The sequence below is a fragment of the Stenella coeruleoalba genome, assembly GCF_951394435.1.
Source record: "Stenella coeruleoalba genome assembly, chromosome: 5".
In the NCBI taxonomy this organism is placed as follows: Eukaryota; Metazoa; Chordata; class Mammalia; order Artiodactyla; family Delphinidae; genus Stenella; species Stenella coeruleoalba.
In genome coordinates, this window is record NC_137150.1 from 75,944,472 (window position 1) to 75,968,495 (window position 24,024).

Below are 24,024 nucleotides of genomic sequence, written 5' to 3' on the forward strand. Positions count from 1 at the left end.
AGCAGTGGTTTTATTTTCTCTACCTGTATAAGTGGTTTTGAAAGGCCTACGAAAGGTACCTAGATTCTGTGGTTTGCTATTGCCATTAACAATCTTATTGTTTTGGGGGAGGAAAAAAGTTTTAATATTGACTACATAGAAAAACATAGTCTATATAGCAACGTAGATAAGTTTCAGTTGCTCATGATAGTTTTGGCTTTAAACATTAAAATTTTGATGTTTTAGAAGATCTATTACATTTTGAAACTAGTACAATACATTTATTTACCCATCCTAAAATTTCTTTCAGGAATTGTTCCATCTTCTGTTGTCCTGACTTCTTTCCAGGTGATGTCAAGAGTTTTTTTAATATGGGCAGTAACACATAGCGTCAAAGAGGTAAGTGTTTAAATTGACAAAAATAAAATAGCTATCAGCTTTAACAAATGTTAGTCAACTTTTCTTTCTCACATGTGTGTTATGGCTAAAGATGGAACTCCAGGTCATATCAGTATAGCCCAGATAAAAATCCCTTGTACTGTAGGAATTGGGTTACTAGTGGGAAACATACCCCAAATATGCAGTGTTGTGAAGAGAAGACTTATTACACAAAGTCCTGAAATCTCAGTTCCCTTGGAGATTGGGCTGGTATGGATGTGGTCTGCACCTCAGTTATATTTTTCTGCTTTCTTGTTTGGATCAAGCACCATAAACTCTGGACATCTTCATCCTTGTAGTGGGACCGTTGTGGAAGTGAGAGACATTAATGCGTTCCCAGAACAGTCCAATCTTTGTAGGACCAGGAGAAACAAACTTGTTTCCACCCAGCCCACCAGGGTTAATGGAATTCCCAAGTGTGCTGAGTCTAGTGGTTCTGGGAGGTCTGGGGTGGTGGATACCTGGGCAGGCCCAGGGATCTGTGGATATGCTCTACTGGGGGTCTGGGGTGGCAGATACCCTCTGCTGGGGGTCTGGGGTGGTGGATACCCTCCGCTGGGGGTCTGGGGTGGTGGATACCCTCTGCTGGGGGTCTGGGGCGGTGGATACCCTCTGCTGGGGATATGGGGTGGTGGATACCCTCTGCTGGGGGTCTGGGGCGGTGGATACCCTCTGCTGGGGATCTGGGGTGGTGGATACCCTCTGCTGGGGATATGGGGTGGTGGATACCCTCTGCTGGGGATATGGGGTGGTGGATACCCTCTGCTGGGGGTCTGGGGTGGTGGATACCCTCTGCTGGGGGTCTGGGGTGGTGGATACCCAGGCAGGCCCAGGGATGCTTCTTGTAAGAACTGGAGGGATTTACCATGGGTGTAAATCCACAACTAAGCTTTCATTTTCTGGTATCAGGGAAGAGAATTGTTTTCTAGTATGTTTTTGGCTTTTTAAAAGTCAGTTATTACTTGCTAATGTCATCGTGAGGAAGAGTACCTGTAGCCACCAGGAAGATTCAGTTTTCAGTTTTCCAGTCCCAGTAACTTATCACCAGCATTATTGGCTTCTTTAGCCTCATGAAATTTGCTAATCCGTTAGCATTATTCTGGTTTTTTCTTTGTCTTCTATTACTCTGAAATCCCTGTCAAAACATTTTGTTTTTCAGAATTTACTTAGACAGTTCCATTTGTATTTTAATTAATGATTTTTTTAACTTGTTACTGGTGTATGATATACATACAGAAAAATGCACATAGCTAATGAGTTTTTAAGCAAAATTGACTAAGCTAAGTTATTGTTTCTGTTATAGATTCACAGACTTTTTCTTTTAAGCTCTTTCACTCCTTGAAGATGTCTGTCTACACTTGCTGTGTAGGAAGAATGTAAAACAATCTCATACTTCTACATGATCACTTTTTAGAGTAATTACATTTCTTAAAACAAAAAAAAAAGTCAAAAACAGGCAAGTAAATCCTAATGTAGCATATTGCCCCTTGACCTCATTCTTGTTTCTGGAGTCAGGAAAAGTTATTGTTTTCATTGGTTTCAAAGTTCTTTCTATAAATCATTTTTAACCTGTATTTCTTCCTCCTTTACTTTTGTGTATACACTCTGTCCTTTCCATTTTAACCAGCAACCCGAATTTTTAATTTCCCAATAGTCTTAAGTGACTTAAACTTTCTTCCTAATAGTAACTCATTTATATTCTTAAACAGGTAATTATGTACTTTCGATAATTAAATGAAGATAGAGTGTTTTCAACTCTGGAGTGTTTAATCAGTTTGCCAGTAGAGTCAGACCCTAGGTGTCCAGGAGCTAATGCTCCAGGTGATGGGTTGTTCATGACCTCTGCTTCTCCTCTCCTCTGCTTCAGTAACCACTCTTCGGGCTTCCCTGGTGACGCAGTGGTTGGGAGTCCGCCTGCCGATGCAGGGGACGCGGGTTCGTGCCCCAGTCCGGGAAGATCCCATATGCCGCGGAGCGGCTGGGCCCGTGAGCCATGGCCACTGAGCCTGCGTGTCCGGAGTCTGTGATCCGCAATGGGAGAGGCCACAACAGTGAGAGGCCTGCATACCGCAAAAAAAAAAAAAAAAAACCACTCCTCTGCTTATTAGCACTTCTGACAAACAGGGTGGTAGACAGACAGGTAAATCAAAAATGATTACAGTTCAAGTTAAGCAGTTGTTACCATATTGCTGTTACCGACATTTGCCAGGATTTCCTGGGCAGAGCAGGAAGACAGCTTGGATTAGAAAGCTATTAAATGTCTCTGTGGATTACAACTGTGTTGACCTGGCCATTGCCCTCAGTAACCTCCTGCCTGACAGATGCACAGACTTGACATTTAACAGATGGTTTCACAGGTAGTGTCATATTTGAGCCTTACAGTAATTTAAGTTATATGCTTGTTAGATTTGCATATTCATAATTGTTTCTCTGCAACCAGACTTACCCAATTTCTACTATTGTTAACATATCATTTTCTTAGGACTGTAGTAAATTTTATTGTCTTTCTGTCACCTCTTGGGTCCTCTTCTTTTCACATATACCCTATTGATTAATTGACTTATTCCTTTCTCACGTAAATAGTATTTGCTGTTCCAAGATCACACTTCTTTTCTCCTCATTCCCCTTTTCTTTGAAAAGAACCCATTCATCATTTTGTTTATGGCAGTAGATTCCCTCCTGGCCCACCCCAAGTTGCTAATAGGTAATAGCTGTTGCTGTGGCGTTTCAGAGGCCAGTCTGCTGTCTGTGACCTGTTCCTCACCCCCTTCTCTTGGCCAAAGGCTATTTTTCCTGCGTAGAGTTTCGTGTTAGCTATAATTCAGTTTGTTCTATACAACATTACATATGGCTTCCCTGTTAAACTTCCATTCTTCTGTTTTACCGAAACATCTTTAAAATATCTGTATTTTCTTTATATCCAGCTTTGTTTATTTTAATGGTGGGAATCACATAACCAGTGCATAGGGAAATTGACCTCAGAAATAACTGCTTCATAAAATATATATCACTTTCTCATAGTAATGTTCAAATTCTTTTCACAGTACTCTACTTTCATTCTCAGTTTGTTTTTACATCATATTTCCCTCTAAAGTGGACACAGGTTCTTCATTTTCATAGCATTACGTTTGGATTTGGACTGTTGTTCCACCCTCTCTGGCCTGCTTATATTTTCTATGCTCATTCCCCTGTTTTCTGTAATTGTACATGATGTACTAAGGTATAGCCTGTATACCTTTTAAGACTAGATACTACTTTTTTCATATTTGAGGTATATTTTCTTTTAAGACGCCCGTTAGGACATGCATCCTTACTTGTCATTATAATTCTTTACTGCATGGAATGCTAGTCACGTAGATGTCACCAGGTATATCATAGAACTAAAAGGTGATCAGATGGTTTTCTTTAATGATGTATAAGGACCCACCGTCACTAGCAGGACACCTTGATGAGCAGGATATTAAAGAAAAAATGTCTCTATGCTCAAAAGCTTTTTCTTGACCTAACAGAGCAAATAACCTTGCCACTTCTTTCCTTTTAAATGGACTTTTTATATAAGCAAAATAAAATTTCTGATAAAACAGACAAGCTCAGGGTGGGACATAGGGTTTGAGGGATACAGGAGGGAATCAGAAATTCTAGCTAACCTGTTTCCTTTCCAGTTTTCCCACCTGACCTCCAGAACTGAACTGGCTTCTTTCCCGTTCCTTAGCCAGGCTGCCCACTGCTACTGCCACATCAGGCCTCTAGGGGCATTTGTTCCCCTCACCCTCTGTTTGGGTCTGTGTCTTTGTCTCCTCATTGAACTGAAAAAAGATTGACATTTTTCAGAGTGAATTGCAGTGGGAGATGCCACCTTCTGTCCCTCACTATGACCCCCCTTCAGAAACAGACAAGTCCACAGGGCACATATTCTTCCTTGTCCAAAAGTAGCTAAGCCAAGCCCCAGATTCCTGGACACACAGGTAGGCCACTGTCCCTTTTCCTGGCCCAGGCCTCTTTGGAGAAGCCCACACACATCCTCTCCGGAGTTCTTAGTGTAAGATCGCCATGTTCTTGGAGCAGAAGTCCCAGGGCATGGGCAGCGGTTGAGTAAGAAGTTGCTGGGCTCTCGCTGACTTTAGCCTAAGTGCAACAAACACCTTCGACACCTTACCAGCGGTAATTTGTGTAAAATAGACTATACTCTGGAGTGCTGAGCCTTCTCTCCTTTCTTCCTCACCCTTTGCCACCATTGGAGAAAAGGATGTTTGCCCACATTCCTTTGGAATGCTCCGTAAATTCTCCTGATTTCACCAGTCAGCTGTTTCCCACTTCTTTCTGGCATGCCACTGGGCTCTGTAACACTTAATCTGCCGTCTCTGCTAACTTCTCAGCAAGATGCCTACAAAAAGCTTGCCATCAGTGTTTAAGAAAGTTAGTAACCTCCAGTTATGATAAAGATATCATTATGCTGTTTGTTGTTGTTTGAGGCATTACAGTTTACAGAGGGCTTTATTAAAATATGTTATAATTATCCACTCTTGACAACTGTCTCTTGAGGTAGGTTGTAGTTCCATTTAAAGTTTGGAAGCTAGAGAGGCAAATGACTGTCTGTCAAATGGCAGAGTTGAAAAGCAGACTTCTGAATTCACAGTCTTCCCACTGCATCAGAACTTGCTCTCACCGGTTAGAAATGTGATGTAAACACATCCTTATTTTTGTGTGCTAACCATACTTTCTTCATCCCGTGTGGAGTTGAAAACCCCCATCTCAGACCCAGAAGCACTCTTCCTCTTCAGCGGTTCTGTCACACCACATGCATATGATTCTCCACTCAGGTCGTTTACATGTGAAATGTACAAAGTCAATTGTAGGCCCTGGGTGCTCTTCTGCAGCGCTTTGCCCATGTGCTTCTCTGGTTTTTTAGTGCTCATTTTAGGACACTCTGATTAAATCTCTCCAATTAATTGGCCTTTCTCCATGAAAATTCCAAGACTATTTTTCATACTGGGGTTTATGGACTATTTGGAACAGAATTACCAGAAAGCTTCTTAAAAATGCACTTTCCAGGTCCCGCCCCACATTTGATAAAGAATTTTGGGGAGTGGAGACAGAGAATCATCACTGTTATTAAGCTCCTTGGATAATTTGATGAATTCTAAGGTTTGAGAAATGCTCTAAGAAACTGTAGTGTTGTGCTGTAATTTTATTTGCCCTTCTTTTTTCTTGATTTTACTTCCCACTTCTGCTTAGTTTCCTCGAGACCTAACCAAATTTCACCATCTCTGTCCCAAATCTGAGAGCCATAGTCTCATTCTTAGAGAATGAAAGCCTGGAGTTCCCTTACCCAGCTAAGTGGAGGGACTGTGGAGTTTCTGGTGCCTTCTCCAAAATCTAGTGTCTGTGGAGCTGAGGCTCACTTGCATGTAAGAGGAAGCTTGAGGGGCCCACCTTGAAGTCAGAGGCAGATTTGAAACCATGGCATTAAAGAAGCTAAAGCATCATTTGTTTGGGGGGCGAGTTGGAGGGAAGGGCTCCATCCTGGGCAGGTGCTTCTTGTTGCCTGGCCAGCGCCACCAAGTAGATCATTCATTATTCCAGGTAGATTGTTATCGTTTCCACCCAAGGAAATACTGCACAAACATCTCTCTTCTTTGGTTTTCTCAAGAAATGTCATCTTCCTTGGACACTTTTGTTATTTTCTAGGTAAGTCCAATTCAGTATTCTAGAACATGGAGGCTTAACAGCCATCATTTTCATGAGGAGTGGGTGAGTGTGCACTTCGACACTTACCCTGTGGCTTAGGACAGAGCACTTCAACTTTCTGAGCCTTGTTTTTCTCATCTGTGACATGGTAATACTGGTATCTGTCCTGCTCATTTCACAGAGTTTTTGTGGAGATTAACTGAGGGGAATACGTGAAAACAAGGCAGCAGTGTTTAGAAATCAAGGTCTCTAGCATGCAGTTTTTTGCTGAGCAGCTTCTGAAACCCCTTATAAAGCAGTTTCACTTCAGAAGGATTGCTACTTCCTTCATAGATGCCACACAGTTTTTTTTTTTCTTCCTCTTTTCCTCTCCTTTTTCACTCTTGTGGAAGCTAAAGGACTAAGTACAGTGGTGTCCCCGATACTCCACGACTGTTTTCCTGGAGGATACTCCATGATCCTTTTCCTGTTGTGCTGCATTATAGGTTTTCCTTCTCTACTGGGTCCTCCAGCTGGGCTCGCGGTGCACTCATGCTCTTGCTGCCTCTTGAGGTTGCTTCTCTTGTTAGCATGTTTCCTGTGGCTGCACGTGCTCCTTGTCCCTAACGGCCATCCATGAACATGGGCTTTCGGTTAGGCAGGAAGGGCACCTTCTTATCCATATCATTCAGATGAGGAGCTGAGAGGCTGCATCTGGGGCACGTTGTTCCCTCCTTGGGTACTGTGCTTGGACCAGAAGCCACGCCACTGTCTTCTAGCCCAGGCCATTTCCACAGTGACGTTCCATCTCAGTTAGCAAAGGACATTGGGAGACATTCAGTATCTTTTGGCCCCTTGAGTGCTAAATGTCTAAAGTTCTCCACCCTACTCCATCTGTTCCCTTACTTTCTATTTTAAATATTTCTGTAGGTGGATTTGCATCACCTTCACTTTTAAAATTAGCACCTCTCCTAAAGGTGGGAAGCCTCATTATTTGATTGCTAATCAGACACTGTCAGACTTTAGACAACTCCAAGACAGTTGTAGCAGTACTTTAATGCCACTTCCGCATCTGTTAATAATGGACACTTAAAGATAGTGTTACTTTTCCCAAGGCTGGATGGTTCACTTTGACATTGAATATATTTAGCATAGGTGATTTTGGCAAAATCAGGTTGTCTGTTTTTCCCTCAGTGTTTTTCTGTCCCTTTCCAACATTTTCTTGAACCATGTGTAAAAATTTTATTTCAAAATATTGCAAAATATTTAGATCCTTTTGGGTTCAGTGTAGGCTCACTTCTGATGTTCCATGTTGCATCTTTCTCCCATTGTCTTAGTTCTTTTGTAGTCCTTGGAAAACTTCAGTGGCATTCCTTTGTTCAAAATGTATTATACTCTGTTCTTTGATAATTAAGTCAGTTGTGTTTAAAATAAAATAAAACATCTTAAACCATACAAATGAGTGTTACCACTACATCCTACAAGAACATAGCCTCCCTTTGTCAGTTAATAGTTGAATAGGTTCCAGGCCCAGCAAAATCAGGAAATCAGTTTCATTTGTGTTTAATGTTAATCTTTTTCTCCTCTCGGCTCTCCTCCACTGCACCCTCCTCCATCGGTGACCCTGCCCCACAAACACCCTCACACTTGAAGTTTCTCGGGACCTTTTCTTTTGCTTTCTTACCCCAAGGGCTAAATCTGACATCATCCATTCCCATTCCTCAATTCTGGCACGAGAGGGAGCAGTTAAACCAGACAAACTCCCTGGAAGATTGCACGGTTATCTTCATTTGGGGGAATGTCATTCAGGGCAGGAAGGCCCAGGGCCTGACCTGTCAGCTCCAAAGGAAAGTGCCCCACTCTATGAGGTTCCTCTGGGACTCAAAGCCAGACCTGCCCCAGCCTGCCCAGTCCAGACTGCCCTGCAGATGGCCAGGCCTTTCAGGCCTGAGCACTGTTGGTTTCTTCCTTTCCCTCTGCCCCAGAACTTCCAGATCTTGGGTTTCCCAGTGCATTTACAGTTCAGTTAGTCTTTTAAAATATTATGCTAAAACGCTTCTCCCCCATTTAATTGACGTTCTGGATGTATCAGTGGTGTCTCCTACTTTCCTCCTAATTTTTTTTCCTTCTATTTCTGATAATGGAATTTCTGACACAGAAGCTCATTGTTGGAATGAATCCTCTTCAAGCATAAGACATTTTCATACTATTGGGTAGTATCTTAATATATGTAATTGCTGCTACTTAGAAATAGTAGGAAGCCTGTTTAGAGCCAAATCTGGATACTTGGAGTCCTGAGATTAACAAAGATGTCTGACTTTTGGCACTAGGAAACTGTCATGGAATAGGAATGAGAATGATGAAAGAAAAAAAAGGTTACCTTGCGTGTAAAATAGTAGTTTCCCAAAGAAGCACCTGAGATGAGATTTACAGGCTGGGAGCCTAAGTGGTTTCAGCTTTGGTTATATGTCATCAGCTTGAGTTGAAGAATAAATAATGCAGGGAAGTAAGCCTGTGTCATAGAAGTGTGCTGTCAAGTTGTACAGTCAGTGGAGAGTTACCAATAAGTGAATTTGACACTCAAACCAGTTTTCACCCATGGTTTGAAAGTGAAGTGAATTCAGGTGTTTATTTCAAGCCAAAAAGGGTAACTGTATAGTCCTGTATAGTGATAGAAACATGTTGGTTACCAGCATTTTTCTTTTGGATATTTCCTCTATCCCAGGACTGTACAAAGGAACTTTTGGTAATGGCAGAAATGTTGTGTCTGTGCTGTTCGATATAGTAGCTACTAGTTGTATGTGAACACATATTGAACCCTTGAAATGAAGTTAGAGTGAATGAGGAACTGAATTTTAATGTAATTTAATTTTAAATAGCCACATGTGACTGGAGTTTACTGTAGTTGTTCAGTGTAATATTATTTACCATTCTCTTTATTTCAGTCAGTTAGGTTCCATATATTTTATCTCATATGTGCATGACTGTGTGATTTAAAAAAAAAAAAAAAGCAGGGCTTCCCTGGTGGCGCAGTGGTTGAGAGTCCACCTGCCAATGCAGAGGACATGGGTTCGTGCCCCGGTCTGGGAAGATCCCACATGCCGCGGAGCGGCTGGGCCCGTGAGCCATGGCTGCTGAGCCTGCGCGTCCGGAGCCTGTGCTCCGCAACAGGAGAGGCCACATCAGTGAGAGGCCCGCGTACCGCAAAAAAAAAAAAAAAAAAAAGTAGCCAAAGGAAATTTATATGGTATACTTTGGTATGCTGTATTCTTTAAATCTGGGGATTTTTTGTTTAGTACTCTAGATTAAATTGTCATAAAAATCCTGATTGCAGGTGTGGGAAACAGTGTGGATGGTATTCTCATCTTTTGCAGAGGTAGCAGTTGATTAACTGGTGAGGCAAGAGGCCATATAGACCCTACCTTTGAGAGACCTGCAGTTTGGCCTTTGCAGTGGATTCACCATGATAACATGTCCCACATATGCCTTTGTTGAAAACCATTTCACAGGCCTTTTCTCTCCCATTTGAGTTCAAAGATACCATAGAAATATAGTCAACATTATTATCCCAGTGAGCTCAGAGATTCTCATTTCACACTAAAAGTGAGCTGGTGGCATACATCGTGAGCATTGCTAAAACATGTCAGCAAAGTCAAGGAAAGTTAAAAATTATTAGCTATAAACTGCTTTTAAACAGCTGTGCTCCACGGTACAATGAGTGGCATTTTTAAAGCATTGATAAATATTCATTGGAAAACTTTTTTAATATGTAGGAGGAGGAACTGTCTCTTAAATTATCTGCTCCTTTGCCAAATCGGTCCTTTATATGCTGTAGCTTTTTTCAGTATAACTGTATTTTCAGCATAAATATGGAGAATCAGATAACTTAATTAAAAATATATAAATGGACAAGAATACCAGTACGTTCAGTCTCCTGATAGTTGACCTACACAGTGAATGCAGCAGGTAACTGGTCTCAGTGGGAATCTTGAAGATGACAGGGGAACCTGAAGAAATCATCCCTGTCCCCCTGCTCCTGTGAAATATATATGAAGTGTATTTCTATTGCATCTGGGAAGAGGGTTCAATAACCTTTTTTACCTACCCATATCAAGAAGCCCTATATAGTCAAGAAGCTCTCATTTAAAAGCTGTGATGCATCGTGGATAAAATAAAGCATATTACTAAGTCATCTGCATTTTCCAGAGAGAGGACCCTTTTCCAGTCTGAAGTGACCCTGGTGCGCTTTGGGAGCTTGTAAGACGTGACTTGATACACATGTGTGGTTGTGTGTGGAAGCATGCTGAGGGTGTGCTTGCATTTGGAAGGGAGGGAGGAGACTAATTATTAGGCTTGATGCATTAAAGACTTTTAACTTGACTTTTCTCTAAATTGCTGCCATAATCGTTTGTATTGCATCTTCTCCCCTTTACTATATTTTTCTCTGGCAAAAAAATTACCAGCATAACCAAAAACTCGATAATCATGCATCTCTTTTGCCTTCTGCATTGGTGCTGTCTTTTTAGGTCAAGTTTAGGGAATCTTTTATTGAGGTTACTGCTTCAAAGAAGTGTATGTTGAGAGCTTCAAGTGTAAAAACTAATCAAATTAACCAAGTTTTTATATACTACTTAATAGTTTTTAAAACTTTGGAGTTTTTCAAATAGTCATGTTACATTTGTGTAGCAGTTTGCCATCTGTAGCAGAGCTTATCAGTTGGCACCAGATGTCTGTCCCACAGGTGGGTGTTAAAGGAAAGTTCAAGGAGAATATGATGACTAGAGGGTATACATCATCTCAGAAGAAAGGCCGTGCTCACCTCAGCTAGTGATTGGCAAATCGATCGAGTGTTATGCAGTCGCTCTTTTAAGAAAAAGCAGAAATACAGATTTTTTTTTTTAATGTGAAATCTCTAACTTAAAAAACTGGCTCAACTATTTTTTAAAGCACTGTACAAACTCAAAATATATGTGGACCAGGATCATGGGACATTGTTTTAATATTTATGCTCCAGGGGATGGTATTCATAGCCTTTGAGGGTTTTTTTCTTTGTTTGTTTGTTTTCATTGGGGCCTTTGTTTTTATTTTCTGTCTTACTGACATTTTTGCAATTCTTAAACCATCATAGAACAAAAGAACCTTGACATTTCACAGTGTATATTGCCAATTTCGTGTTCTTTTGACCATGTCAGTTACATTTCTGACAATGATCAATCCTGTCCCCTCTAGAGTGTTGGGTAGGCACTCTAGGATGATACATTTAGAGGTCTGGGGCGGACAGTGGGGTGAGTATGCCCCAGCTCTCCCTATGCGGCCACAGTAACCTACTGCTGGGAATACTGTTCTCGGGCTGTCTTGCTGTAGTTAAAGGACTGTTGCTTCGTAGAATACTCAGACTGTATTGGGTATATATGATCAAGGTGGGACTAATCATGACCCCATTCTGATGCAGTCCTCGTGTTTGAGTTTGGTTGAAGGAAATAGTTGCATGAAAACTTTTCAGTTAATAATGTGCTCTTTGGAGGTGAGAAAATCAAACAGAACTCAGGAAGATCATTGGGAAAGGCTAGCAGCTGGTGAGATCCTTAGACCTCCCAGAGTTGGTACAGGCTAATGCCTTTAACACTTACCAACAGGAAGCAAAACAACAACAAACAAAATATCATCTTGGTAATTAATTAAGCCTAAGAGGCAGCCACCAACCTGTACTGGGTCCCAGCAGTGGCTAGCATAGATAGTAGAAACTTAATACAGATTTGTTGAATTGAATTTTTCTTTCATGGAATAATAGTAATAACTGCTGTATATTAAATGGCTAGCATTTCACTAAGCATTTGATAGGTTTTTCTGACCTCACGTCAACCATGCAAAGGCAAATATTGCCTCAGTTTCCATGTGAGGAAGCTGAGGCTGGGAGAGATAAGGATATGCAGCCTGGAAGCCTGGAGGTCTGTTTAATTCAAGAGTTGCAATGACTGGAGAAGAGGCTAGTGGTAGGAACCTGCCACTCTTCCTTCATGTTTCCCAGGAAATGGGCTGAGCAGATAGTAGCATTAAAGTTGGACTAATGGGAACATATTAGCATTCAGACCTGCATGTCTGTCATAAATATAGAATTGATCATGCATTGCTTGTTTACCGCATGCTTATACATTTTTCTCATTGCATGTTCAGAAAAGTTAATTTCATGACCAAGACTTGTTTTCGTAGGCCAAAACGTTTAACTAGGCCATCATCCATGTCAAGAATTAGTCCTTAGTTATTGTGTTGTAATGAAAATAATTTTTTAACCAGTTCCCTTTGTCATTATAGGTTAAGAAAAATCTATGTAGATGCACATTTTTTTCTCCTTTAAAGGGGAAGAATATTAATATATAACTTGCATTTTCCATAGAAAAGGAATATTATTTTCTGGTTTGTTTACCGTGTACCCTATCATGGATTTTTAATAAAGACTAAATCATGAAGGACAATTTACACATGAAATTACCATGTGAAAAGACGCTAATCCAGACATCTTTTTTTTTTTAAACCACCACATGTCAATATTTATTACATTTCAACTTCTTGTCAAGGATGACATTCCTTTTAAGCAGATAACTAAGTGAGTTACATTTTTATTCAAAAAAGCTTCAGAAAGTTATGGAAAGGACCAGGATTGTCGTCAGAATTGTCCAGTGCCCCAGCCCAAACCTTCTGCTGACGTCACCATCCAGGCAGCAGCCCTGTGGCCTCACCCTCCCTGGGGAGCTGCCCTCCTCACCCAAGGCTGTTTCAACCAAGGCAGAGAACATGCAGGCCAGGCTGCAGATGGGTCAGACTACTGATTCAGTACCTTCTCTGCTCCGGTATTGTGCTAAGCACTAGGAAGCATGGGAAGGAGAAATCACAGGTGCTGCCCTTACAGGGCTTGCTCAGGAGCAGAACTGAGCAGTACGGTAGAGTGGGATAACTGACAAGGCGGGAAAGACAGGGTGCTGGCACCATGTCACGCTTCCGCTGCCCAGCTGTTTTAGCTCCTGAGGAGCTGTTCAACAGGCCCTGTTGTTCCTCCTCATGGGGTGGTCTTGGGGATGCAATATGTTAATACATATAAAGCATTTAGAACAGTGCCTGGCACTTAGTAAGTGCTCAATAAATGTTAGGTACATATTAGCTATAATGTAACCTAATCTTTTCCCAAAATTATAGTGACAAATTTCTACACAACTGTGTTGAATTCTATGTCCTGAAGCAGAGATATAATTGACTTTTAGAAGAGAGATATAATTGACTTCCCATAGGAATGAATTCTTTTATACTTATTAAAATGGTTTCACAGTTAGCTGGTGAAAATTTAGACATAATTACTTTTACCATACTTAAGGAATAATTAGCCCTACTAAATGGGAGTTATCATTATCTTAATCATCATTATTATCCTAATCTAAAGCATTTATTGAAAGTCTGATTTTGCTTCTTAAGTAAGCTAACCCCTTTTCAAAGCGAGTTTTCGGACCTGCCCTTGGGGTACTTACAGTGTAAGACAACAGTGATGTCGATACAGATTTAGGATCAGCATTAAACCTGTTGTTCCTTCTCAAGTGTGCTCTTATTGGTAGTCTTCGTTATAAATGTTCTTGTATCTTCTTTTATGGTTATGGAGCCCGCCTCTTCCAGCAGATTTAGCGGCTTCATATCAAAAGCAATTTATAGAAACCAGATGATATTGTTTGCTTCTAATTATGTCCCCAAAGTGGTTGCTTAGCTGTCAGGTGATATTTTAAAATAATTTCTTTAGAAGTAATTTCAAATTTACCGAAAATTTGAACTAGAACAGTACAGAGAACTCTCATGTTTCCTTCATTCAGATTCCCCGACTACTGACATTTTACTACATTTGTTCCTGTTCCTGTCACCTGTTCCTCTATATTTATCTACCCCTTATCATTCGTTTTTTTCTGAACCTTGAGAGCAAGCTGTACATGACGTCCTGTCACCCAAGTACATGTTTCATACACTCTCCTACATCACCTGCATAACAACCCTCCAGTCTGGAAGCCAAAACTGATACAATACTATGGTCCCATCCGCAGGCCTCATTCACATTTCACTAACTGTCTAAACTAAGTGTCTTTTTTTCCCTTCCTGGATGGCACATATTTGCTGAGTATCTTCTATGCTCCAGGTATTGTGCTAAGCACCAGGATACACAGGGAAGGGAGAAACATGGGTGTTGCCATATGTACAGTGAGTTGTCAGATCTCTTTAGACCCCTCAGTCTAAGACTAAGAAGTCCTGATCTGTCTCTCATGTCCTTAACAGTTTTAAAGAGTATAGGCCTTAATTTCCCTAGGGTGACCCTCAGCCTAGATCCATCCAGTGTTCCCTCATAACCAGTTCAAGCCATGCATTCTTGGCAGAAATACCAGAGAAATGGTGCCATGCTCTTCTCAGGGTATCACATGAGGTGGCAGCACCATGACTATACCCAACCCACCCCTGGTGATGTTGACCTCAATCACCTGCTTCTGTTGGTGCCTGCCAGCTTTCTCCACCTTCAAGTCACCATTTTCCCTGTTTTATTGATCAGTATTTTTCGGGAATGATTCCTGGTCTCTATCAGCCAGCTCTGTGATGGCTACCAAATGGTGATTCTCTACTTATGTCATTTCTTTTCCATGTATTAGTTGGCATCCTACTGTAAGGAATAGCTTTCCCTTTCTCTCATTTATTCATTTATTTATTTTATTTATATCAGTTTGGACTTGTGAATTCCTGTATAATCCAGTGGATTGTAATCTGTTATTTACTTTGATGCTAAAATTGTCTGTGATTTGGTCAGTGGGAACCCTTTCTTCTTGTCCTTTTGACTTGTCTTCATCATTGTTTGAGCATTTCCTTACTTTCTGATAAAAAGATTTCCAGAATCATCTTGTACTTCCCCTGCCCCAGCCCTGGAATCAGCCATTATGCCAAGGAGCCTGGTTCCTTTTAGTGGAGGATGGTATATTTAGGAACCAAGATCTGGTAGTTGAGGTGCTCCTCGCTACTGGGATGTTATTGCTTCTTGGTCCTCTCAGTAGAGAAAGCTACTATATACATATATGTATCAATACATCTATATGCGTATATACTCATACACATGTATATCTAAAAGTATTTACATCGCTGTATGTGTATATGTGTATACACACACACACACACACGCACACGCACACGCACACGCACACATAAAATCATGAGCTCATACTGATTCCTCCAATTACAATTCAACATCTTGGTGTTCTTTCTAGCGTCTCCCTTCCATGTTTGTAAATACCTATTCCAACAGTGAGAAGTCCATTTTTTAATATATTGATTTATTTGCTCAGTTTACTTATTTACAACATGTCACTGATTTTCCAACCATACTAGCCATCTCTTACACCTGCCATCTCTGTGCCTCTCCCTCACCTCCCCATCCTCAATTGCAAGAGAGATGTTCTCCCCACAGCAACAGGGGAGTGTGTGTGTATGTCTAAAGCCCAAGAAGACAAGTCAGAACTGTTCAGAGTTTTGGGACAAGACCTGGATTCAACTTCTGTAAACCTCACTTTCCTCATCTGTAAAATGGGGGTTCGAAGAGGTAATATATGTTAGAAAGTGCTTGGCAGGTAGTATGAGTTCAGTAACTATTAGGTATAATTATTTTTACTGCTATTGTGATCATAATTATTAAAAAGAGGTTATTCCCCCCCAAATTAAAAATGGGCAAAAGACATTTCTCAAAAGAAGATACACATATGACCAACAAGCACATGAAAAAATGCTCAACATCTCTAGTCACTAGGGAAATGCATATCAAAACCACGACGAGATGCCACTTCATACTCATTAGGATGCTACTGTCAGGAAGAAAAAAGGAAAATAACAAGTGTTGGTGAAGATGTGAAGAAATTGGAATCTTTTTGCACAGTTGGTAGGAATGTAAAATGGTGCAGCCAATGTGGAAAACAGTTTGGTAGTTCCTCAAAAAGCTAAACATTGAATTACCATATGATCTAACAATTCCACTCCTAGGTATACCCAAAAGAATTGAAAACAGGTACTCAAATAGATATTTGTACACCCATGTTCACAGCAGCATTATTCCGATAGCCAGAAGGTGGAAGCAATGCAAATGTTCGTCAGTAGTTGAATCAGTAAACAAAATGTGGTATTTACATACAATATAATATTCAACCTTTAACAGGAGGGAAATTCTGATGCATGCTACAACATGGATAAACCTTGAAAACGTTATGCTAAATGAAAGAAGCCACACACAGAAGGACACATATTGCATGATTCCATTTAATTGAGGTACCTAGAATGAGCAAGTTCTTTTTTTTTTTTTTAATTGAAGTATAGTTGATTTACAGTGTTGTGAAATGAGTAAGTCCTTAAAGACTAAAAGTAGAGTGGTGGTTACCAAGGGCTGGAGGGAGGGAGAAATGGAGAGAGATTATTTAATGGGTACAGAGTTTGTTTGGGATGATGAAAAAGTTTGGAAATGGATGGTGGTGATAGTTGCACAGCATGGTGAATGTACTTAATGCCACTGAAATATACACTTAAAAATGATTAAAATGGTAAATTTTAAGTTATATATATTTTATCACAAACATAAGGAGATTACTAAGATTTTAAGATGACGTAACATGAAAAACTTGCCTATATGTATTCTTTTAAGACTACATCCTTTTTCCATAGTGTCCATTGGTTATAGATATATTGCCTCCCCCACCCCCCCAGCAAAACACAACACATACACACACACACACACACACACACACACACACACACACACACACACACACACGCAGAGTATGCCAAAGGAAGGCTGAAGAATGATATTTGTAGAGGTTAACAGACAGGGAAAGTTGGGGGAGTCAAATGAATCTAAAACAGGGTTGACTTGTGGGCTACATGTAGCCTGCAATTTGTGATGGTTTTTACATTTTTAAAAGGGTGTAAAAAAACAACAAAAAAGAATACCTGACTAAGGCCGCATATGGCACAGAGCCTAAAATATTTGCTGTTTAGCCCTTTTCAGGAAAAGTTTGCCAACACCTGGTCTGAAACGACGCTTTGGACTGAATTGTGTCCCCCAAAATTCATACGTGGAAACCCTAAGTCCCCCAGTGTTATGGTATTTGGAGGGGGGGGCGTTTGGTAGGTGGTTAGGATTAGATGAGGTCGTGAGGGTGGGATCTTCACGATGAGATTCATGCCTCTAAGGCACTAATATCCTTGCACATGATACCTTTTACATATTTTTAGAGAGAACTTCCCTCTCTCTCTCACGTTCCTCACAAGGAAGCAAACATGCTGGCACCCTGAGCTCGGACTTCTAAAACTGCGAGAAAATACATTTCTGCTGTTTGAGCCACCTAGACTATGGTATTTTATTATGGCAACCAGAGGAGACTGAGATAAACATACTGTTCACAGTTCTACCATTAAGAGACTCTAGTTCTCACCTCCGAGACTTTACCAAAATCTGTTCTCTTCACAAATGAAAAAGGTATCAAGAAGAGGAAAGAACACCTACCAGAGAAAGCATGATCAGGGGATTTCTTTGAAATAACCAGAGTGGTAAGCAGTAGGTTCCAAAATGCTAAGAAGAATAGGGTTTCTACAATAGCGATTTTCTTATGTGGCACCAGCTGTTTTTCTTTGAATGTAATAAAAATGACAGCTTTTCATATACTGATGCTCCCTGAGCCTTTTCAAGCAAACAGGTGATGCTATTTGTTTGTAAAGGTTTTTCTCTTGCACCCATTTGTTTCTCCAGCTTGAATTTCTTTGTAAACTCCCTTGGCTAAATTACACAAGCCACCCACTCCCCACGCCTCCTCTCCCTTTGTAGAGCAGGGGGCTGAAACCTGCTGTCTACGGTGTGGAGGGTCCAACACGCAGCTCACCGCACCAGGCAAAGGAAGGTTTCCTGGCCAGCCAGGCTGCCCCCGGTCCATTCCCCCGTGTGTGCCATGATTGTGAACATGCAGCTTTGAAACATGGCTTCAAGACATTTTTGGTCAACCTAGCCCAAACCTGCTCATTGATCTTCCTGGTTTTAACTCATTCCATTCTACCCCTATTTTGTGTTATTGGATACTTATCTGCAAATTAGATAAGCTTGATCTCTGACTTTATGTGAGCCCCTCCCTAATAACATGTTGTACTTCCTATTGATCTGAAGATATCATTTGTACAGAATGATCATTTTCCCCATCCTTAGTCTTTTTAAAATTGTGACATGGTCTTCACAGCTGGATTCTGGGAACAGAGTGTTTTCACATTCATCCTGAGTCTGAGTTTGTTACAGTTCTTTTGTTTATAGTCTAATGGGGCGGTGGGACAGTGAATCAAATAACCTGCAGGCTGGATCAGAGTGGGAGGCCGGGGGGGGGGGGGGGGTGGGGGGGGGCTTCTTTGTTTGCTTTTCCCTTATTTGAAGGCCTCTAAGACTCCGTAGAAACTAATATCAGGTATCAAAAAGCAGGCCACTGATTATGATTGAATTGTTTTGCTTTACCAATATCTGTTGAGCTCCTACTTGAGAAAATCACAAAGTGCTTTTGGGAATCAAAAATGAATAAAACAAGCTCCCTGCTTTCAAGACGATTACAATGCAAAATATTAGAAGAACTTCTTGTTTAACCCAAAGGTCTTTAAGGAAGGCTTCAGCCCATAGCTGTAAAAACATATCTCCTTAAGATGAGGAGGATTACAAAGTCTATCAAAAAGCAAAGTGTGCTCTGAAATTATATTTTAGTATAGATGGGTTTTAAGCAAGGATTTGGGGACAGACTGAAAAATGAAACATGAAAGCTTTAGAGGGGTTTAGCTTTTGCTTTACTTTGGCTAATATAAGAGTGCCAGGAAAACAAAAAGTACCCTTGCTCTTGACAGTATAAAATTCTTATTATTTTTAGAGGGTAGTAACTATGGATTTATGAAATTCTTTGTGAGAGCAATTTAGTTAATAGGTATGTAAATGACTACTTATTTCATTGTGTAGGTGGATCACTCCATGTACACTTTCTGAGGAAGAATGTAAGTGCTAAATTAACATTGCAAATGCAGAAAAGCAAAAGTTAAGGTTAGAATGCCATACCTTTGTTGTATTAGATGTTAGGAGTAAGAGAGGATCCATCTTGTAATTGAAATTTGTTTGATTTCCTCAGTGGAATTTCTTATTCACATTCAACTCTCTAACTGCTCTTTTCGGATGTAAGAAAATATAAGTGAATTGGTGTGCAAGGTTGTTTCTTATTATCGGTTTCCAAGTGCCAAGGATCATCATAACCTAGCTGAGGTGGGAAGAGGGGGTGCTGAAAGTTAATACCACGGTAATAAATTTTCATGCAAGATTTGCAGTCTAAGGCATCTAGTGAGAACATCCCCTAAAAAACATACATAAGGAGCTCTGTTTAAAGTATATTGTTTTGGGGACTTCCCTGGTGGTCCAGTGGTTAAGATTCCACACTCCCAATGCAGGGGGCCCGGGCTCAATCCCTGATCGGGGAACTAAGATGCCACGTGCCGCAACTACTGAGCCCATGCACTCTACAGCCCGTGCACCACAACTAGAGAAACCCACACACCACAGCGAAGACCCAGCGTGCCAAAATAAATTGATTAATTAATTAATTTTTTTAAAAGTTAAAAAAAAAAGTATATATTTTTTTCAGCATGAAAACAACTTCAGAGGAGGCTAAGTATTCCAAAGCTCTTCTGGCTTTAGCCACCTCCTGTGATCAGCATGGAAGCTTCTGTAATCCTTGAGTTAAACCAGGCCTCATCCGGGGGGGGCAGAAGTCACCAGTGGGGGAGAATAAATGGGCCCTGCCTCATAGCTGGTCTCCAGCCTCCCTCACGTGAATTCATCCTGCCCAGGGAATTAGCTTCAGTTGTGTTTTAATCATTATATTGCCCTTCTTTGAAACTTCCTTGGATTCCAAGTTGTCATGCAAATCAAATTAAAATTCTTGTTAATGGAACCCAAGGTTTCCACCAATTCACCCTTCTGCCATCTTACCTAACCATTCTTGGCTCCTACTAACGCCAGTTCACATTCTCCACATCAGGTCAGCAAACGAACATGCAGAAACTCACTCATCGTGTGTGTTTCTCCCTGTGGGCTACAGCTCATACAATTTCCCCTCCCTGTCTCTCTTACTCATCAGTAAGCCGCATTCCTTCTCACTTGGCTCTACACAATTGTTGTCATAGGCATGCATGTGTTCCTTTACGTGGTAAGCTCTTTCTGTGCTGTGCTATGGCCACTGAGAATGAAGACCAGGGGCTGTGTCGACTTCTTCAACCCACCAGCTCTGTAAGGGGGGTGAGGGACTCGGCTCCCCGCATGGTGAGTGCTTCTTTGTTAAGATGTTTTATGTGTTTGCTTTTGCTTTTGTCTTCCTTTTCCTACAGGTACAGAGTGAAGACAGTGTCCTCCTGTTTGTTATTGCCTGGACAATCACAGAAATTATCCGTTACTCCTTTTATACATTCAGTCTATTAAACCATCTGCCGTACCTCATCAAATGGGCCAGGTAAAGAAGTACAGGGAATGAAGACTAACTTTTGAAGTGATCTATCACTGTATTTTTCCTTTATTGCCTAGATACTATTTTTTATTTCTAAAAATAAAATTGTGAGAATTCCCTGGTGGTTCAGTGGTTAGGACTTGGTACTTTCACTGCTGTGGGCCTGGGTTTGATCGCTGATCGGGGAACTAGGATCCTGCAACCTGCGCGGCGTGGCCAATAAATAAATAAGTAAATAAATACGAAATTGTGTGAGACGGGTTAGGTAGAAATCTGGTCTGTAGATTTCATCAGAATACGTGACTGTACATAACTTTGATTAGTAGAAACACTTTAAAATTTTTTATCTCTACTTATTTCCTTGGGATCAATTCTTTTCAGTTAAATTATTCAAAAGAGATTTGATATACCATCCATTTTTTGTCCATAGAAAATTTTACTGACGAGCTTCTGCCATTTTGATGGACCAAGTCCAATTCTTGTCTCAATTTTGCCAACAAGATAACTCTTAAATTACTTTTTAATTAATAACAAATGTTACATGGCAGTTTTAGCATATTATCAGTTTAGTTTGCTTTGATTATTTTTAGCAGTAATATTTGTTATGAATTGTGTAAAAGGCTGATAGTTCATCTAATTATCTGAACTAATGTGTGACACAGTTGTGAGCAGTTTTCTGAGTTAGAAATGACTACAGGAAGGAGTGACAAAGCCAAAGGATCAAAATTGTCCTTGGGGGGCTTCCCTGGTGGCGCAGTGGCTGAGAGTCCGCCTGCTGATGCAGGGGACACGGGTTCGTGCCCTGGTCCGGGAGGATCCCACATGCCGCGGAGCGGCTGCACCCGTGAGCCATGGCCGCTGAGCCTGCGCGTCCGGAGCCTGTGCTCCGCAACGATGGTTCCTAGACAATTTATGAGTCTAGTGATTAAACAGAGACATAAACCAAATGTCTCCAACATTTCAAGCATGTGAACTTCTCCTTTTTCTTTTCTTTTTTTTCAATAAACATTTGTATTAGGAAAATGGGAAAAATATAGCAGTTTCTAACCTAGCTGGGCAGACTTGTGAAAGCTGTCTATCCTGGTTATAGGGAAAGTTTATTGACCAAACCCTGATTTTACAATTAGAGAAAGATTCTTTTGTCCATTGTCTTCTGTGGCCCATGGAAGAGTCTTCCTTTCCCACCATCCTCCTCAGCGTGGCTGAAGGTAGCAATGGAGAACATGTCTTTCTTTTGTCACAGATTTCTCAGCACGATTCCTGTACCTGGACACTGAGAGCCCAGTATTTATTGTCAGCCACAAACAGCCAAAGGCTTTTTAGAATCTGAGCTGGTGATTTCTTTAGCAATACTTACACCTCAGAATGGCTTCCCGTTAGTTCCATAGGATGAACCTCTCTGAATTGTTTTTGAAACCTGAGGAACTCCTTTTTTTAAAGTGAAAAAAATTGTGTGGAGTCACCCATGTGATAGTAATTGTAGTTTTTTTGACTGGAAAATTATGTAATGACTAAAGGCTTATCATAAAAATTTTTAATGTCTTTTAAAATTAGGATATATTTTATTTTTCACAGTAGCACGTACAGACATTTGAAAAGTTGTAGCAGTATACACACGTTGGATGTGCTGTTTTTTTCAGTCCACAGACCAGATTTTGGTGTAGATTGTAGGGATTCCTAGACACCATGCTCCGACACCTTCCCCCCCAAACTCACCCCCACCCCACGAGGCAGGACCCTTCAGTATAAACCATGACTCAGTGCCCCTACTTCACCAATATTTGGCATCATCTCAATTATTTTAGGGAGTTGTTTTGAAGAGTTGTTTATTTAGGCCAAATTTTGAGGCTGACCAAACACATTTTTTTAGAACATTCAGAAGCATACTTGCTTTGGCCCTTTTCAAAAACTGGCTTGTAAAACCTGAATTTAAGCAGTGGGTAAACAGGGAAATGTATAAACGATAGCTTTCTACCAAGTAATCAGTGTTGGTGGGGGTGCATCTTTCTACTAAAGCTGGCTTCGAACCTCAGTAATGAATGTTTTGTTTTGTTTTAGGTACACGCTTTTCATTGTGCTGTACCCAATGGGAGTGTCAGGAGAATTGCTCACAATATATGCCGCTTTGCCCTTTGTCAGACAGTCTGGCCTATACTCCATCAGTTTACCTAACAAATACAATTTCTCTTTTGACTATTACGCGTTCCTAATTCTGATAATGATCTCCTACATTCCAAGTAAGTAGATGTTTATGCATATATTTATTTATGTTTCAGAAATTGGCTCAAGAATAACTAGAGTGAAATGCCTTTGGTTGTTTTTACACCGTAAATCTAATTTATTGGGAACGCTTTGGTTTTTGTTGAATGCCGACTGTCAGAGGGAATTTTCTCTGGTAGTAATTGAATAAAGATGAACCCTTCTCAATACAGCTGCCAAAATGCAGTCCTTCTCAGTGTGTGTTTTAAACAGTGAATTCCAGGATAGGTTAACTGTCTATTGGAGGAGAGTACTGAGTGGAAAGCCATTAAAGACCTTACCTTGAGTTTTTCTGTCTCTTGAGAACTGCTTGTTGTGGTATTTGAAAAACACTGTAAAGAGATTTTTACATTTTTACTGTATCAAAATAGACAGTTACTTCACTTTTAAGGAATTGATAGTTAACTAGAAACAAATAAAATAAAAATAGATTAATTTATTTTTTCTATATTTCTTACTTTCTGGTTTGGAAATAAACAGAGTCATCTGAATAGGACATAGTGTTATCTTCAGGATGGTTTCCAATTATTTTAATAATTCTGAAGGTTTAAATATATGGATAATCAAACATGTCTATCAGCACATGAACAGAGAGAAAAAGCCATGTTTGAGGCTTCTCTGAAATGAGTCACGTTTGCTGAGGAAGAGTTGTTTACTCCTCTTCTCAAATTCTGATGTTCAGTTGCAATCCTATGATTGATTTCCACATATCCAAAAGGATCTTGTTTTACCCAAGGACACGTAAAGTTAATGTTTCTTCTCATTTAGCTACTTCCATAGGCATTGTGACTCTGAATCTTATTTTAGTCTGTGAGAGAGATGCTACGTTCTCCGCTAAACCTCAGGTTGAATTCAGACTGGAGGGTTGGATTTTTCTTCAGCCCACAGCATCAATTGAGTGAATCATCCTAACAGTCATAGGTGACATGTTTGTGTCCCCTGTGGAAAATTGCATTTCATGCGTTGTGAGGAAAAAAGCCCACCCCGATTTCATGTGAACGTTTATCTTGGGGAAGTTCTTGGATGCAGTTCTGCTACATGACTCATTTTCTACTCTTATTAATGATCAAGTCCTCCTCTCTGGTGCTAGAACCATGGTGGCTAAAGGCCATCTCTCTTCCAA

The 24,024-nt window shown here is 40.5% G+C and overlaps 1 protein-coding gene across 2 annotated transcripts in view; it reads left to right on the plus strand.

The window, feature by feature from the left end:
- HACD2 (3-hydroxyacyl-CoA dehydratase 2) overlaps nt 1–24,024 on the plus strand; it is a 93,112-nt gene that overhangs the window by 61,171 nt on the left and 7,917 nt on the right. For both annotated transcript variants that reach the window (XM_079922591.1, XM_079922592.1), the window contains exons 4-6: nt 290–378; nt 20,527–20,648; nt 22,701–22,879. In XM_079922591.1, the coding sequence (XP_079778717.1) occupies nt 290–378; nt 20,527–20,648; nt 22,701–22,879 (390 nt within the window). The remainder of the gene's footprint in view (nt 1–289; nt 379–20,526; nt 20,649–22,700; nt 22,880–24,024) is intronic.